General features: G+C 50.3%; 4 protein-coding genes; 2 read left to right on the forward strand and 2 right to left on the reverse strand.

The window, feature by feature from the left end:
• Positions 1–8,592: 8,592 nt before the first annotated feature.
• Positions 8,593–9,465, reverse strand: CHC_T00002884001 (hypothetical protein). XM_005714281.1 is given in 2 exon segments: positions 8,593–8,685; positions 8,686–9,465. The coding sequence occupies 1 exon segment, from the start codon at positions 9,463–9,465 to the stop codon at positions 8,686–8,688; it is 780 nt and encodes a 259-aa protein (XP_005714338.1). The 3' UTR covers positions 8,593–8,685.
• A 776-nt stretch (positions 9,466–10,241) lies between these two features.
• CHC_T00002885001 (hypothetical protein) lies at positions 10,242–10,409 on the forward strand. Its single transcript, XM_005714282.1, has one exon. The coding sequence runs from the start codon at positions 10,242–10,244 to the stop codon at positions 10,407–10,409; it is 168 nt and encodes a 55-aa protein (XP_005714339.1).
• On the forward strand, positions 10,410–10,592 carry CHC_T00002886001 (hypothetical protein). Its single transcript, XM_005714283.1, has one exon. The coding sequence runs from the start codon at positions 10,410–10,412 to the stop codon at positions 10,590–10,592; it is 183 nt and encodes a 60-aa protein (XP_005714340.1).
• A 34-nt stretch (positions 10,593–10,626) lies between these two features.
• Positions 10,627–12,121, reverse strand: CHC_T00002887001 (hypothetical protein). Its single transcript, XM_005714284.1, has 3 exons — positions 11,966–12,121; positions 10,760–11,771; positions 10,627–10,652 (listed from the first exon to the last, which is right to left on the reverse strand). Exons 1-3 carry the CDS (start codon positions 12,119–12,121, stop codon positions 10,627–10,629), a joined length of 1,194 nt encoding a protein of 397 aa, XP_005714341.1.
• Positions 12,122–17,333: the final 5,212 nt, after the last annotated feature.

Consider the following 17,333-nt stretch of genomic DNA (forward strand, 5'->3'; position numbering starts at 1 on the left):
TGACGCGTGATGCTTTGCTGTCATACCAGCAATATGACAGCAATGACTTACCCACACCCACACTAAGGAAAGTCGGGCCAAAAGCTTTCGTGAGGACTCTGACTGACTACTGCCCAGATACCAGAAAGTCGGGCCAAAAAGCTTTCGTGAGGACTCTGACTGACTACTGCCCAGATACTGTACCAGAAAGTCGGGCTAAAAAGCTTTCGTGAGGACTCTTGACTAGTACAGTACAGTACTGTAGTCACTTCGTGAAAGTACAAAAGTACCTGAAATGTGACATTTCAGGTACTTTTGTCACATCCGTTTGTGAAATCTGACTATCTCTACCGAAGGTAGTCTAACTCTAGTCGTGCTGCAGAAATGTGCTTGCAGAAATGTGCTTGCAGAAATGTGCTTGCAGAAATGTGCTTGCGTAAACCCTCTATTTGCGTTAGAGACCTGCTACTGTACTAGAGCAAAATCCCCTGGCCTGTACCTGTTTTGAACCTAGGTAGCGTCGAGAATTCGGTTTCTGCCATCAGATTTAAACACGCGCGAACGTGTTTGTGCCCGCGCGGGTTTGGGCATAGAGAGCATTACATTATTTTCGCCGTTATGTACAATTACTGTACAGTACTACAGTAGGGTCGAATAACAGTTCCGGGGACCCTGAACTGTATCCCTGAGATAGCATTCGCTCAAACAAAAGGACACTAAATAAAGAAATCACGGGGATAACGCAGTCCTTTACATTGCTACAGTATTTCACAAAAGCATGTGTACTCTTTCACACACAAGATGGATGCAAATTCACGTCCTTCTTGATGAAAGAATACAGCACAAAACAGTCACAACTCCGCGTCTCTCAATGAATTTACCATCAAGAGCATGCCTCACCCTTATTTTCTGTTAACAGGAACAAATCCTCTCGCCATGCCCGATTCCATCACAACGAGATGTTCACACCCCCTGAATGTGAATTGTGCTGCTGTCAAAATTGACAACTGATGTACACGACATCAGCTAGCATGCCAAAGTGCAATGTCGGATTGCACCTCGTATGCTTGCCTTTCGTGGTTTTAGTTTGGGTATAAAGGGCCACACCGACTAGCGGTGTGAGGTAAGAGGGGGGCAAGGATTGTAAGAAGTTTGCCAAAGTGCTACAGCTCTGGGAGAGAAGTTCGACTGCACGAACCTCCCATTTAGCTGTTCTAAGGTCGGTCGTAGACCTTTTCATTTGGCATTAAACTAATCCTTTTCTTAATTTTACTGTGTTCTTCGGATCTCAGTCTACACTGAACATCCGTATACAGTACCCTCGCGATAACTGCAACACCTGGGGAGACCCCCCTCTGTTATAGTTACCGCGTGGTTTCAGTTAACAAGCCTTATGATAGGGCCTAGTGTCTAGGTGACAAATGACCTCATATGAGGTCACTTTTCAACTTATTTTTCTCGACTTGTGCTAGCTCAACAAGATGGAAAAAAGATACTCTCGACACGGCAGTTGACTTCTGCGTTGTGGAAGGGTGGAGTTTGGTGAGATCTGCACGTCTTCTCCAGCCATTTTTAAAATGCCCAAAAAGGAGCCTTTTTTGACCAACCTCAAAACGTTTTATGTTGATATCTTCGAAACCAAAACGCCTGTTTAAAAAGTCAACTCATCATTGATACTTCATTAGATTCTTAGTCTCTCTGTGCATTGACAACCGCCATCCCAATGTTTTGCATGATGTTATTGCCGAGCGCGTATACGTTAAAGAAATGGTGTCCAAACTGAATGTTTTAAAGTTTCGATTTAATTTATATATTTTTGCAAAAAAAAGCTGGCCTCATATGAGGTCAAATTGCTTGTCGTCTAGACACTAGCATCCATCGCATTAGATTCTAGGATCCAACACCTCAAAAGTTTATTTGAAAAACATGTATATATTTTGACTATCTATGGCCGTCGACCATCTGTCGCCCGACCGAGGACTGAATTTTTTGTAACCCCTTCAAAACAGCCCATATGACGCTCTGAAGGTATTTTTCAAACCTTGCAGTTATCAGATCTGAAACGGTCCTATTTTTTAGTAATTTTTGAATTACTCCGGAGATGGTTCCCTACTTGCCGTTTCATTTATCGGGTAGTTGCAGTTATCGGGGGTTGCAGTTATCGCGTGGGCACTGTATTGGAAACCCAAAGAGTGCAGTTCTTCGCAGCGCCCTTAACTGATTGCATGTACAGTACAAAGGCACCGTTGAAATCTTCGTCAAGCATGGCAGCCATCACTTTTCGATAAATGTGCTTGAACTAATTTTTAGGGTGACCGAAGCCTACTGTCGTGTACTTGACTAGCCAAGGGATCACCTTGTTACTCTCTGCGCTTATCAGGCAATAAAACAAAGCAATTTCTAATTCCGATCATCGTGAGACTATCGTCTGTGTATTTAAAGACAAAGCCAACATGACTTCAATAGACTAAATTATTTGCTGAAACCAGAAAGCAGTGTGAGTTGGAATGCAGAATGCATTCCAGCTAGATGAGAGGAATATTGGCTGCCTACGCCATGCAGTTCAGCTTAAAGCATTTTTCTTTAAGCTAAATTTATACCAGTAGCATAGAAACATGGGCTTGTGTGCTTCTTATTCGGTTTTAACTTCTGAAAATATTATTAAACCCAGTCAATCTACCAAAGAAAAATAGAAGCCGTGGTCATCAAAGTTGAAAATGTGGTGACGAGACGATGACTCTCATTTACTTCTCTCACTCTCACTCATTCTCTTAAGACTAGCGACCTAGCGCCGTCGTCTGTGCGGCGTTGTGAGCCGTGTATTACGTGTGCACGTGTGTGCATGTATGGTTATCATTACAATTGTTACCATGTGAGTGCCATAGCGACTTCGTTGTTATGGTTATCATTACACTCCCCCCGTCGCTGTGGCACGATCCTTTGTTTGGTGCGCGGTCGGGGGGTCACACACTTGCAGTTTGGTTTTTAAGTGTGTGAATGGTTTCGGTGTTAGCGGCTTTTTGAGTATATCGGCGAGCATATCTTGTGACTGTATGTGTCGTATACTGATCGTTTTTGCTCTGGTCTGGTGAGTGAGGTATTGATGCCGGAGGTCAATGAATTTTCTTCGTTTCATGGGTCCGCTGTTCTTGGCTACGCGTACTGCGGATTGGTTGTCTATATGAAAGGGTGTGGCTTTCTGTGATAACATTCCGATGTCTTTGAGCAATCTTCTTATCCACGTTGTTGTTGTGCTGCGGATGTTGTGGCAATATATTCTGCTTCGCATGTCGACAGTGTCGTGATGGATTGCTTGATTGAGCCCCAGCAGACAGGGGAGCCGTTGTATGTGTGGATCATGCCCGACATGGATTTACGGTCTGTGACGTCTGCGGCAAAGTCCGTATCACTGTATGTTTCGAGGAGGTTGGGGATACAGTGCGGTTGCATGCTATGTTTTCCTGCTGCAAATCTGATTCCATGCGTTTGGGTGTGTTTAAGATATCTGATGAGGCGCTTGAGTGCATTCCAGTGCCGTGTCGTTGGGTTTTTTGCCGCCACAGATAATCGGTTTGCGACAAAGTATATGTCTGGTCGCGTTGAGTCGGCAATGTATCGTATGTCACCAAGCAGCTGTTGGTATATTTTGGTGACATGGGGCATGGGTTCGTCTTCGGGAACCGGGCCATTCAGCTTTGTTTTGTCATTGTATGGCGTTGGTTTGCTGTTGCACTTGCTCATTTCTGCTTTGTTGGCAACGTACTGTATCGCAGTTGGCTGTGATGCATGTATGGAGCCGTCATTCATGCGCTTGACGGTCCAGCCTAGGAGCTGGCTTGGTTCGCCTAGCTGTTTGATGTTATAGGCCGTGGCCAGGATCGCGGCAAACTCTTTCTGTAGTTTTTGTGATGTGCTTATGATTGTAAAATCATCCATGCTGATGGAGATTATTATTGTGTGGTTTTTGTCTTTTTTGTGGAAGAGGCACATGTCAGCTTCAGATTGGATGAACTTGTTCTTTTTGAGTAGTTTGAATACTGCGTTGAGGTAGGTGTGTCCAGCTCCCGGTGTGCCGTATATGTTCTTGTTGAGCTTGCCCACCTTGTGTTCATGAGTGTACGTGCCTTCAAACCTTGGGTGTTGGCGGACATACACTTGCTCGCTGCCTGAGTGTTCAAACTTTTCGTGCAGGTATGCGGCTTTTATGTCTATGTGGGCTATGTGCATGTTAAAGGCTGCTGCTATGGCGAATAGGAGTCGTACCGTGGTTTTGTCAGCCATGTACGTCGTGGTTTTTTCGGGGTCGAAGTGGACATTGGGGAGCATTTTGTCTCCTCTTTCTGAGCACCTTGCTTTCCGTTCTGTGATCTCCCCTTTGCCATTTCTCTTATAGCGGTACCCCATCGTTAGCAGGATGGGTTTGGCCGCTGTGGGAATTTTGTGGTGGGGGAGCCACGTGATGACCTTGTTTTGGTCGAGGTTTCTGAGCTCTGTGTTGTGAGCTTGCGCCCAATTTTTTGCATCCGGGTAATTTTTGGCTTGCCCGTGATGCATGGGGGCAGGGGTGGTGTTGGTTATTTTCGAAGGTGTTGGCTTGGGTGTGAACGCCTTGAATGCCGCGTAACTTTGGTTGTTGGGGTCGCGGTCTCTGTGGTAGATGTTGAAATCCACTGTTCTGACACGTCTGGTTGTGTTGTCCTCTGTGCTCATGACCATGATGTGTTTCTGGTCAGTTGCATACAGGTATCTTACCGTGAGGGCTCTTTTCTGCAGCTTGTGCATTTTTGTTTTGCCCATGATATTGGGGATATGGCCTAACTGCCCGAAGATGAGGTATTGTGGTACTTTCGGCTTGTATCCGAGCCAGACTGTGGATGGGATTTTTCCGATGCCGAGGTGGAGTGTTATTGTACTTGAATGCTGCATCCTTGATTGCATCTTCCCAGTGATCGGTGGGGAGTCCACTGTGGTGTAATGCAGCGCGTGCTGCGTTGAGTATAGTTCTATTGATGCGTTCGGCTATGCCGTTTTCCTGTGGTGAATACGGTACAGTGGTCGTGTGTTGTACACCATTTGTGCTGTATACTGTTTTTGTCATTGCCGATAGATACTCTTTCGCGTTATCTGTGTGTACTCTCCTTGATGTGTGGGGTTTTTGCTGTTGCATGTGCTTTAGGACGTTGTCCATTTGGTTTGCGGTTTCATCCCTTGTTTTGAGGAAGGTGAGTATGAGATACCGTGAGTTTGTGTCAATAATTGTCATGAAATATTTGTTTCCTTGCCGTGATGGGGTGGGGAAAGGGCCGCAGATGTCACTACTGAGTGCTTCCCCTGTGCCATAGTTATGATCTTTCCGTTTGTGTTGTGCTGGTTGGAGTTTAGCTGCTGCACAGCTTGTGCACGTGATTCTAGGGGGGGTGTTGGCCAGTGAGGCTGGGAGGTTCGGTATTAGTTTCCTCCTAGCCATTTGTTGTATAGTGGATGGTTGCACATGATTGAATACTATGTGCCAATGGTGGTGTTCGTGCTGGGTGCGCGCGTTGACAGTGTCAGGGGGTGAAGGGGCAGGGTTGTGCTGCTTGTGCATGGGGGCAAATTTTTTATGCGCGTTCGGGGTTTGTGATCTTGGCTGAGATTTTGATTTGTGGGCAGGAGATCCCCGTCTTGTGGTGGTTACGCGTGTTTGCGGTGTCCTGCGAGCTGCTTTGCGTGGCTGCGGTATTGCTCGAACTGTGGTTGCTTGTGGTTGAGGATTGGCCACGTTGAGCGTGTATAAGCCTTTGCGAAATGCTGCTGTAGCTACTACTTTTGGTGGGCTGTGGCTCGTGTCGAGTACACAGGCTGTGTGGGGGTAGAATATCACAGCTCCCCATTGCTTGGCTATGTCATGGACTGACAATAGGTTGGTCTTGATATGTGGGTCGGCAATGGTGGGTAGCTTAAGCCATTTGTTGCTCGTCGTCTGGATCTGAAGAGTACCGTGGTGCGTCGCGGGGGGTGTGGTTGATGTTGCCGTGTTAGTGCGGATTTTTCTGGTCAGGGGTTTCATGCCTTTTGTTGGTTTGCGGATGTGGGAGGGGTGGGCTCCCGAATCGAGTGCAAATTTCCTACCGTCCATGTCGTGGCAGTTTGTGTCTCCCTGCTCGTCGTACATGTGTTCTGCCTCTGTTGTCTCCTCGTGGAGGTTTGCTGTGTAACCGTGTGTTTGCTTCTTTTTCATGCCTCTCTCTTTGGTCCATTTTTGGTTTGGTGGCTGCTGTGTCATGACCTGGGGGTATGGTAGCATATACGGTGCGGGCGGTACTGGGTTCCAGTATGTTCGTTGCCATTTGGGTCGTGTGGCCCCTCTCCATCTAGTTGTTCGTCTGCGGGGGCGTCTCGATGCTTGGGGTTGGGTGCCGTGTGGCTGTTCAGGTTTTTGGCTGACTTTTTCCAAGCTCCTTGCGTGCACCGCTTTGAGGCGTTGCCTGATGTTGTGAATTGTGTTGGGCACAGTGTCCGTTTCGATCCACATATCTTGCAAGTGTTTGTATGTGGGATGTGATGCTAGGCCTTGTGTAGCATAAACACCCCCAACGGAGAGGGGTGTATGCACAGCTCGACGTAGACCCCGTCCGAACGGGAAGACGGGGGTGAAGCGGGACACCAGCTAACGGCACCGGGCAGCGGGCCCGGGTAGCGTGGTAGAGCGGGAACGGGGAGGACGCCGGTACGCGCGAGCGGTTCGACGCCTCGACGCCCCGGCGCGGTACTGGGTAACGATCCAGTACCGACGGGCGGAGGCGGAGCCGACTCGTGGGCGTACCGCGCGCGTCCTCAACCCGCGCTCGGTGCCGCTCTAAGGTAGTTAGCGAGCGCTACCTTAGAATAAGCGGGAAGTCGGACCTTGACGGTCGGTGGGTGACAAGTCCGTGCTTGTCCTCCTCCACCGCCGCCGGTCCGCTCCATATTTAATGTACATAATAACCTATCATAATAGTACAGTACCGATGTACTGTAGCGACGTACGGTAGCGGTCGGTCGACACTGTAATACTGTCAGCCATCGGGGCTGACAGTACACGTGTGTGCGCGCTCTTCGTTCCGCGCGTACACGTGTACACGTGCCCCCCTGTACTTGGGGGTACACGTGGTGGTACTGTAGAGCATCGAGCCCTACAGTAACCGATCCGATTCTGAGTTGATCTAATCTAAAATAAAGCCCCAGGGGGGGTTATACTACACCTTGGATGATGAAGTGTACTGTTACTTCTTCTCCAGTTGTGATGTTGGGGTATTGGGCTAGCTTCATTCTTGTGCGTATCGCCCTGTGCTTCGTCATGTATTCATCAAGTGTAGTGCCGGGTGTAAGCTTTGTGTTAGTCGCTTCTTGTTTTAACAGTAGGTGAGCTGTAGTCGTCCTGTCAGTGAAGTGTTCGGTGATGACTTGTGTGATTTCAAGCGGGGAAGCGCCCAGTTCCATGTCCGCTGTTGCTGCGAAGTCTGCAGGCAGTGAGTTGTTGATGGCCATGCGGAGTATTGCACTCTGTCTCCTGTACTTGGCGTACATGGGGCTGTCCTGATCGGGTGTAGGGTAGGCATGGTTCAGCAGGTTTTCCATGTCATTGATCAGTGCCATGTCCGTTAGCGCTTGCTTCCATATGGGGAAGTTGTCCCCATTGGACTCGAGGGTCGGCAGTCGTCCATGGAACCGGGTGTCGTTGTGATCTTTCATCTGCCATGGTTGTGGGGTTGTTGCTATTGTCTGCGGGCGGGGCGGAGGAGGGCGGCTCTTGAGTGGTGATGTGGGTGTTGTGGGGTTTGCAGGGCGATATTCCAGGTTGCCAGGGTGGGTGGCTTGTGTTGGTGGCTTGTGTCGCTGCCTGGTTGATCGTCGGGGTTGTTGCACCTTTTTTTGTTGATCGATCTGCAGTGGTTTTTGCGTAGAGTCCATAACCTGTGGTGACGAGACGATGACTCTCATTTACTTCTCTCACTCTCACTCATTCTCTTAAGACTAGCGACCTAGCGCCGTCGTCTGTGCGGCGTTGTGAGCCGTGTATTACGTGTGCACGTGTGTGCATGTATGGTTATCATTACAGAAAAGAAATAACATTCGCACATTTGTATGTTACAATAACGCTTGGTCGGATAGACACGAAAAGGTTTGAAAGTAGTGGAAATGGAGGGCATTTATCCCAGCCCCCTTGAAGTTGGCTTGTTGGCACGAAATAGGAAACTTGCCTCGTTGGACCCCAAAACTTTTCATCCAAATACCTTGAAACTATTTCAAAATGGTTCTCTCAAAACCAATCCCGCAAATTTCCTTTTACAGTACCTGTATCCCTTTTGATAGGGCCCACTTGGCAGACCCCGAGGCTCTAACGCCAAACAGGCAGATCCCCCCTCCCCTCGTTTCTCGCCCCATACCGGCACACCAAACCACTTCCACTCTCCCATCGCGAACTCGCTCCCATGCGCGTGCCTGGCACCGCGCCTTCTTCCCCATGCTTCGATCCGCCGCGACGCGATCCGGCCTCGCCGGCGTGCGTCTACTCTCCTCCGCGTCCCCTACGCCGATGGGAGCCCCCGCCCCCAACTCCAGGCATCCTGCAACGCGCCACCCCACTTTTACTCACAACCGGAACGGGCTTCGTCATTTACAAGATCGTATCGGATAATGGTGTGTCGCCTCTTGCATTTCTGCGTGCCCACCGTGCTTGCAATCCTATTCCTTGCACCGAGTGCATTGCTCGCGGCGAGATGATCTTTCGATTGCCGATTCTTGCGGCAAGCTTGCCCCCACTAAAAATTTGAAGATCCATTTACCAACCACTCCCCCCACCCTCCCTTCCGTTCTTCGATCAATTTTGCGATGTAGAGTTCTGAGAGAGCGTGAAGAGAACCATTCCTGCCTCCAGCGACCTCCTTGCGCGCACCTGTCGTCAAAATCTTGGTCGAGGGCGCGGGGGACGCGCGGAAGGCAGTTGGTGTCAGGTTGAAGTCCGGGGAGAAGGCCATGGCGAAGGAGGGCGTGATTAGCAACGTGTCCTCGTTGGACTTCCCCTCGTTTTTCTCGGACGAGGCGCGCGAGCCCACGGCGGCCAAGTCGGCCGACACGCCCATGTGCCCGTCGTTCATGCACCTGCCCCTGGCCATCGAGCTGACTCCGGCGGTGCGCGCCAAGATCCCCGACGCGCTCGAGGCCAACTACGTGTCGGTCGAGGACTGGTCGCGCGGGATCGCGTCGCCAGACAACGTCGTGCTGGTGTCCGTGCCGACGGTGCTGGAGCCGGGGCGCGCGCCGGACGGCTTCGCCGTCGTGCACGCGTACACGCCCGCGACGGAGCCGTACGCGGCGTGGGCCGGGCTGCGGCCCGGCACCGCGGCGTACGACGCGAAGAAGGCCGAGCGCAGTGCCGTGCTGTGGCGCGCGGTCGCCAGGATCTTCGGCCAGGACGTGCGCGACCTGGCGCACGTCAAGCTCGTCGGTACGCCCCGCACGCATGAGCGGTTCCTCAACAGGAAGTTCGGCTCGTACGGGCCCATGGTCGACGCGGCGCAGTCGCCGCTCACGCTGCCGCTCCCGCAGAGTACCACGGCGATTCACGGCGTTTGGAGCGTGGGCGATAGCGCGTTTCCGGGTATCGGGGTCCCCGCGACGGCGGCATCAGCGTGGCTTGCGGCTAATGCGTTTGGGGATGTGAGGGAGCATGCGGCGATTTTGAAAAACATCGGCTTGTAGATTTTGGGCCCCGGCGCGTCCCATGCCGCCTTTGGAGAATAGAGCTGCGCTGCGGTCCAGGTGACAATACCCCGGCGTTCAACACCGCACCGCATTACCGGAAGGGACACTGTTCTGTGCTGAACTTGCTCTGAAGGTGGACCAGGTACGAAGTGTGGAAAAAAATTTTATGGTCCGTGACCCTGCCCCCCCCCCCCCCCCCTTCATCCCCCGCGCCCAGCAGTGCCGCGTGCGACAGTATTGAGGACAAAATGCAAGGCGACGTCCGCTCCTGTAGTCGGTGCGCGCAGCACGGACTGTTCAGAAGGGAGTGCCGATTCCGGTCACAGCTTCCTGTGATTTGGACACTAGAGCGGTGTGGCAGTACAATAGATCTGACCGTCAGTTGCCCGAATTCTAGAACATTTTGTACTTGTACAAGAATATGTAGTCTTTGCCTGGAAGACCTACTCTTCCTGTCGCACAGTAGCGCTGCCTGCAGTTTCACCATTTCTGGTGGAGGACTGTGTGGAACCCCGCGATACCAAATATCACTCAAGATGCACAGTGTGCTGTCGCCAATCATTTATTCACTCTCATCATCCAGTGTGGTGGTATTGTTTGTTGTTCGGTTATATGCAACGGACTGCCGGACAGAATTACAGCAGTCCGTTGAATTCCAGTCCCAGGCACAACTGATCAACGCCTCACGGCCAACACTTCCATGAATGCCCCTCTTTTTCGGACCTATCCGCCATTGGCAGTTCTGCCATTGGCGGTTCTGCCATGGCAACACCCTCATCAAACTCCTGCACTTTTTCCATGCCTTGGGGCACACTTGTGCCAATATGTCCTTCTCCGTTCTCGTCCAGCCACTTCACTGCAGAAATACACCCGTCATCCACAAATAAGTAAGGCCAGGTAGTCGGTTTCAGGTTGACTTTTTCAATGATCAGTAAGTTCACTATTGCCTGAGGGTTTCCCTTTAGGAACATGCCCATAAGCAAACAGACCAGGAGAATGACCCCCGCAATAATTGGTAGATACATAATCTTTAGCTTGGTGGAAGAGAACGAACCAACGATTACTCCACGTTTCTCAACAAACCTTTGTTCTTCAAGGGTTTGCGCAACTCCCAACGTGCTGCTACCACCAACGAATCCTGTCGCTTCCGCAGCAGCAAGCCCCAGCTCAACCACATCAAGATCACTACACCCGCTGAACGACCGTATGTTTGGATCCGAAAGAGTGCAGTTCTTCGCGGCGGCCTCGTCTAAGAATGCTTGCATGAACACCTCATTGACATTTTCGTCGAGCTTAGTAGCAAGAACGTTTTCAAAAATGTGCCTAAACTGAATTTTGGACGTGATCGTAGCCCCTGCCGCCGTATAAATCATGAGGAGGGTGCTGCCTCCACGTACAAATTTATAATCAACGTTTCCATTCAGGGGCTCCTGGTTCGTAGGCGTTACAGACACGCACGACGAAAAGACACCTCCCAGTTGTTCTCTGCGCCTCTCGGGCGTTGAAATTAGGCAATTCCCGCTTCGGACCCTCGTCAGGCCATCCTGTGCGTACTTGACGACTACACCGACATTGTCGGATTTCAATGGAGTCACTTCTTGGCTAAAAAAAAACAGTAGAGCGAGCTGTAATGCAACTGCTAACCCGTTCAACAGGACTGCCTTGCATATGCGCCTCCTAGCGACTTGCCGGGAAGGTGTTGTACTGGTATTCTTAGCCTTGTCGATGCTGATTTCGGGTTGCACTTTGAGCCACTTTATCCAGGTGGTGAAATTGAAGATTTCATTGTATGCGACCATGTCAAAGTAGTTGCCGACTTGGAGTTCGTTTTTCTCTCCGCGATGACGAAGCAGGCTGACGGTGACTATATTGATGAGAAAGATGATGATCAGGGTGAAAAGTGAAATGAAAAAGTTTTCCAATGTCTCGTTGCTGAAGAAGACCTCGGAAACGGGGAGCGAAAACTTGATCGGCACAGTATTTTGCTCCATGACGCTATTTTCAAGAGCGGGTCCCACAAGTGATGAAAGCTCAAGCTTTGGATGTGACTGCTTGCAATGTAGAGGCTGTGCGAGCGGGCGATGGTCTGAGACTCCACATGATGTATTTGAAATATCTTGGGATATACCTACGATTTTGGTGTTGATGCAACGAACACACTATTGCTAATATCATCCGGTTAAGATTCGAGACGCCTTTCTAGAAATCCACAAGCCCCGGTGTCAAGTGATTTCTGTTTCCAGAGTGGAAAATTTTAAACGTGATAGAGACAGTACGTACGGGTCAGAAAAAGAGCCCTTTGAAGCCAACAGGCGAGGACGTCATGGAGGATCCGGAGATATCTACAAAGAAAAGGATATGTGCCTTCAGTCCGGTGCGACAAAGAAACAAAAACAGAACGGAGGTCACAGGCCATTCTATAGTACGCATTGATGCCACGACGACAAAGACTACGTACTGTACTATTGTACAAGGGGTGCCTCGTTAATGAATCCGACTTTAATGAATCCGTTCCAGTAATGAATCCGGGTCGGGGCTTGACACACCCTTTTATGACAAACCGTATGATAAGAGGTTTGATAACGATATGCTTCAGTAACAAGGTGAACTGACCGCATTCTATTCACATCAAATACTTGTATGTTGAGGAGAGTTGATTTATTACTGCTTTTTAAAAAAATCGATGATACTTTTCTGCTTCTGTTGCGGAGCAGCAGCGTTTCTTTCCGCCGTCGCGACTCGCAAAACATCGACCAGCTTTCCTTGAATGATTTCACAGGCACCCCTCCACTTGGCCTCCTCCACATTATTCCGCATCCATTCCACGTTCGAACAAAGTGCCTTGTAAGACCTTTCCCTTGATAAATTTGCTTCCTCTTCGGCTTTTTTCCTTTCCAAAACAGCGGCTTGGTGTGACCGCTAATGAATCCGTTCCAGTAATGAATCCACCTCATTGGTGCACACAGGGCGGATTCATTAACGAGGCACCACTGTACTGGACTGCTGTACAGAAGGAGGGACAAACCGGTAGGCAGCATTGACGAGGAGTTGCTGTCATGTCAGCAATACGACAGCAATGACTTACCCACACCCTCACTAAGTTTGGTAAGCGGGAGAGTTCATGAGCCCTGTGATGAATACTACCTTTTCCCTCGCAAAGTATGGTAAGTGGGAGAGTCCATGAGCCCCGTGATGAATACTACCTTTTCCCGGTTATTTTCAGGATAGTCGGGCCAAAAAGCTTTCGTGAGAAGTCTTGACTTCATGTACCCTTGGTACTGAAAAGACCTGAAGATGAACAGCAAAGCTGCCCTCCCCACCAGAAATATGTTCTGTTTTGTAGTAACGTACAGCCAAAATAGCCTTCTCAAAGCCGAGCGGTACTCTGCCGCATACAATCATTGGATCAAGACGCAAAACAACCTGTTGGCACCCAGTCAAGTCAACTGGAGCTGGACACTATGTACACGGGATGCATTTTCGTCATCAATAAAGATTATAGTCTGGAATCAGGACGACAAAGTTGGAAAGTGGCCTCATGAGACTCAAGTAGTCGTGTAAACATTGTCGAAGAAAGTGGGATTGTGTCCTTTTCCCCCTTCTGTTTATAGTTGCTACTTTTGTATTTATACTATTACGACACGTTTGTAAAGGAACAGGTATCGGAGACGTCGAGCCGAGTTCATGTCATGGAGAGGAAGGGTAACTATTTGCGGAGTGTCCAGCACATTGTCGATTATTATCTGACATTTGACACGTCTTGTTATTTGGCAAGTCTATAAAACATTATGTGTATTTCTAAAATCGCCTCTTCCGTATCCGCTGCCCTCCATCGAGACTTTCCGGCAAGGGCCTGTATACTATAATAGCGCATTCGTCTACAGTGCTACATTATCTACTCCTGACACGCTGGACGAAATCAACGTGGTTAAAAATTCCCGTCCTTCTTGATGAAAGATTCATTACAATCCAGCCACAACTCTGCGTCTTTCAATAAATTTATCATCAAGAGCATGCCTCACCCTTATTTTCTGTTACCAGGAACAAATCCTCTCGCCATGCCCGATTCCATCACAACGAGATGTTCACACCCCCTGAACATCCGTATACAGTACCCTCGCGATAACTGCAACACCTGGGGAGACCCCCCTCTGTTGCAGTTACTGCGTGGTTTCAGTTAACAAGCCTTATGATAGTTACTGCCCGCGATTTCATTAAATCATGTTTTTGTGCGCAATTGCGCGCAAAAACTGCCAGATAATGCTGCAAAATGAAAAAATCACCACTTCGGCCTTCTTCAGGCGACCCACCGATAATCGCGATCAACCATCCAAATCGAGATCCCCCATGCCTTCCTAGGGTCCCTGTAGCCCGTCTCCATCATGGAGATGTAACGTGTAAGTCGTGGCTACCATTGTCCAAAGTCGTTTCTTCATGAAGAATCATGAAGTTTCTCAGTTTCTGCATGAATAAACAAGCAAAAAGCAAAAATGAAAAAACAACCCGAAATCGCGGGTTACTGCGTGGTTTCAGTTAACAAGCCTTATGATAGGGCCTAGCATCCATCGCATTAGATTCTAGGATCCAACACCTCAAAAGTTTATTTGAAAAACATGTATATATTTTGACTATCTATGGCCGTCGACCATCTGTCGCCCGACCGAGGACTGAATTTTTTGTAACCCCTTCAAAACAGCCCATATGACGCTCTGAAGGTATTTTTCAAACCTTGCAGTTATCAGATCTGAAACGGTCCTATTTTTTAGTAATTTTTGAATTACTCCGGAGATGGTTCCCTACTTGCCGTTTCATTTATCGGGTAGTTGCAGTTATCGGGGGTTGCAGTTATCGCGTGGGCACTGTATTGGAAACCCAAAGAGTGCAGTTCTTCGCAGCGCCCTTAACTGATTGCATGTAGATACAGTACAAAGGCACCGTTGAAATCTTCGTCAAGCATGGCAGCCATCACTTTTCGATAAATGTGCTTGAACTAATTTTTAGGGTGACCGAAGCCTACTGTCGTGTACTTGACCAGCCAAGGGATCACCTTGTTACTCTCTGCGCTTATCAGGCAATATAACAAAGCAATTTCTAATTCCGATCATCGTGAGACTATCGTCTGTGTATTTAAAGATAAAGCTAACATGACTTCAATAGACTAAATTATTTGCTGAAACCAGAAAGCAGTGTGAGTTGGAATGCAGAATGCATTCCAGCTAGGCGAGAGGAATATTGGCTGTCTACGCCATGCAGTTCAGCTTAAAGCATTTTTCTTTAAGCTAAATTTATACCAGTAGCATAGAAACATGGGCTTGTGTGCTTCTTATTCGGTTTTAACTTCTGAAAATATTATTAAACCCAGTCAATCTACCAAAGAAAAATAGAAGCCGTGGCCATCAAAGTTGAAAAGAAATAACATTCGCACATTTGTATGTTACAATAACGCTTGGTCGGATAGACACGAAAAGGTTTGAAAGTAGTGGAAATGGAGGGCATTTATCCCAGCCCCCTTGAAGTTGGCTTGTTGGCACGAAATAGGAAACTTGCCTCGTTGGACGCCAAAACTTTTCATCCAAATACCTTGAAACTATTTCAAAATGTTTCTCTCAAAACCAATCCCGCAAATTTCCTTTTACAGTACCTGTATCCCTTTTGATAGGGCCCACTTGGCAGACCCCGAGGCTCTAACGCCAAACAGGCAGATCCCCCCTCCCCTCGTTTCTCGCCCCATACCGGCACACCAAACCACTTCCACTCTCCCATCGCGAACTCGCTCCCAATCGCGTGCCTGGCACCGCGCCTGCTTCCCCATGTTTCGATCTGCCGCGACGCGATCCGGCCTCGCCGGCGTGCGTCTACTCTCCACCGCGTCCCCCACGTCGATGGGAGCCCCCGCCCCGCCCGGCTCTGCTCCACCCCCGCCCCCGCCCCCAACTCCAGGCATCCTGCGACGCGCCACCCCACTCTTACTCACAGCCGGAACGGGCCTCGTCATTTACAAGATCGTATCGGATAATGGTGTGTTGCCTCTTGCATTTCTGCGTGCCCACCGTGCTTGCAATTCTATTCCTTGCACCGAGTGCATTGCTCGCGGCGAGACGATCTTCCGATTGCCGATTCTTGCGGCAAGCTTGCCCCCACTGAAAATCTGAAGATCCATTTACTAACCATTCCCCCCACTCTCCCTTCCATCCTTCAATCAATTTTGCGATGTAGAGTTCTGAGAGAGCGTGAAGAGAACCATTCCTGCCTCCAGCGACCTCCTTGCGCGCACCTGTCGTCAAAATCTTGGTCGAGGACGCAGGGGACGCGCGGAAGGCAGTTGGTGTCAGGTTGAAGTCTGGGGAGAAGGCCATTGCGAAGGAGGGCGTGATTAGCAACGTGTCCTCGTTGGACTTCCCCTCGCTTTTCTCGGACGAGGCGCGCGAGCCCACGGCGGCCAAGTCGGCCGACACGCCCATGTGCCCGTCGTTCATGCACCTGCACCTGGCCATCAAGCTGACTCCGGCGGTGCGCGCCAAGATCCCCTACGCGCTCGAGGCCAACTACGTGTCCGTCGAGGACTGGTCGCGCGGGATCGCGTCGCCGGACAACGTCGTGCTGGTGTCCGTGCCGACGGTGCTGGAGCCGGGGTGCGCGCCGGACGGCTTCGCCGTCGTGCACGCGTACACGCCCGCGACGGAGCCGTACGCGGCGTGGGCCGGGCTGCGGCCCGGCACCGCGGCGTACGACGCGAAGAAGGCCGAGCGCAGTGCCGTGCTGTGGCGCGCGGTCGCCAGGATCTTCGGGCAGGACGTGCGCGACCTGGCGCACGTCAAGCTCGTCGGTACGCCCCGCACGCATGAGCGGTTCCTCAACAGGAAGTTCGGCTCGTACGGGCCCATGGTCGACGCGGCGCAGTCGCCGCTCACGCTGCCGCTCCCGCAGAGTACCACGGCGATTCACGGCGTTTGGAGCGTGGGCGATAGCGCGTTTCCGGGGATCGGGGTCCCCGCGACGGCGGCATCGGCGTGGCTTGCGGCTAATGCGTTTGGGGATGTGAGGGAGCATGCGGCGATTTTGAAAAACATCGGCTTGTAGATTTTGGGCCCCGGCGCGTCCCATGCCGCCTTTGGAAAATAGAGCTGCGCTGCGGTCCAGGTGATGTCACCTGCTGATATCAGAAGATTACGGTGTGCGCGTGAAGGAAGTGAAGGGCTGCTACATTAGCCTCAGAGGCGTATCGCTAAAATATCACTGTGCCCATTGAATGTACCCGCTCAACGGAACCCCGATGTTGTTGAAATATCCAACGGCATCATCGTAGAAGCTAGCTCGAACGATGGAGACCACCACAGCTGGGTTGGAATTCTGGTAGTTTTCCCATCCATACCCGCTGGAAATGTCGTAATCGTTTGACGCTTCCGTTCCGCTCGTGTACAGCTGCGGGGAGATGTAGTCGATGTTGGATGAAGATAGGAACGAGCCCATCAGGGTGTGGGCATCCGCAATTCCGTACGGTGCAGAGTGGCTCACAGTCACGACAACTGAAAACCCATGTGATTTAGCCAGAGCAAACGAATTGGCAAAAGCATCAGCAAGACCACTGTCCCCCTCCTCAACGTCGTACACAATTCCGGAATAGCCGG

Source organism: Chondrus crispus, genomic scaffold (genome assembly GCF_000350225.1).
Source record: "Chondrus crispus Stackhouse genomic scaffold, scaffold_16, whole genome shotgun sequence".
NCBI classification, from domain to species: Eukaryota; Rhodophyta; class Florideophyceae; order Gigartinales; family Gigartinaceae; genus Chondrus; species Chondrus crispus.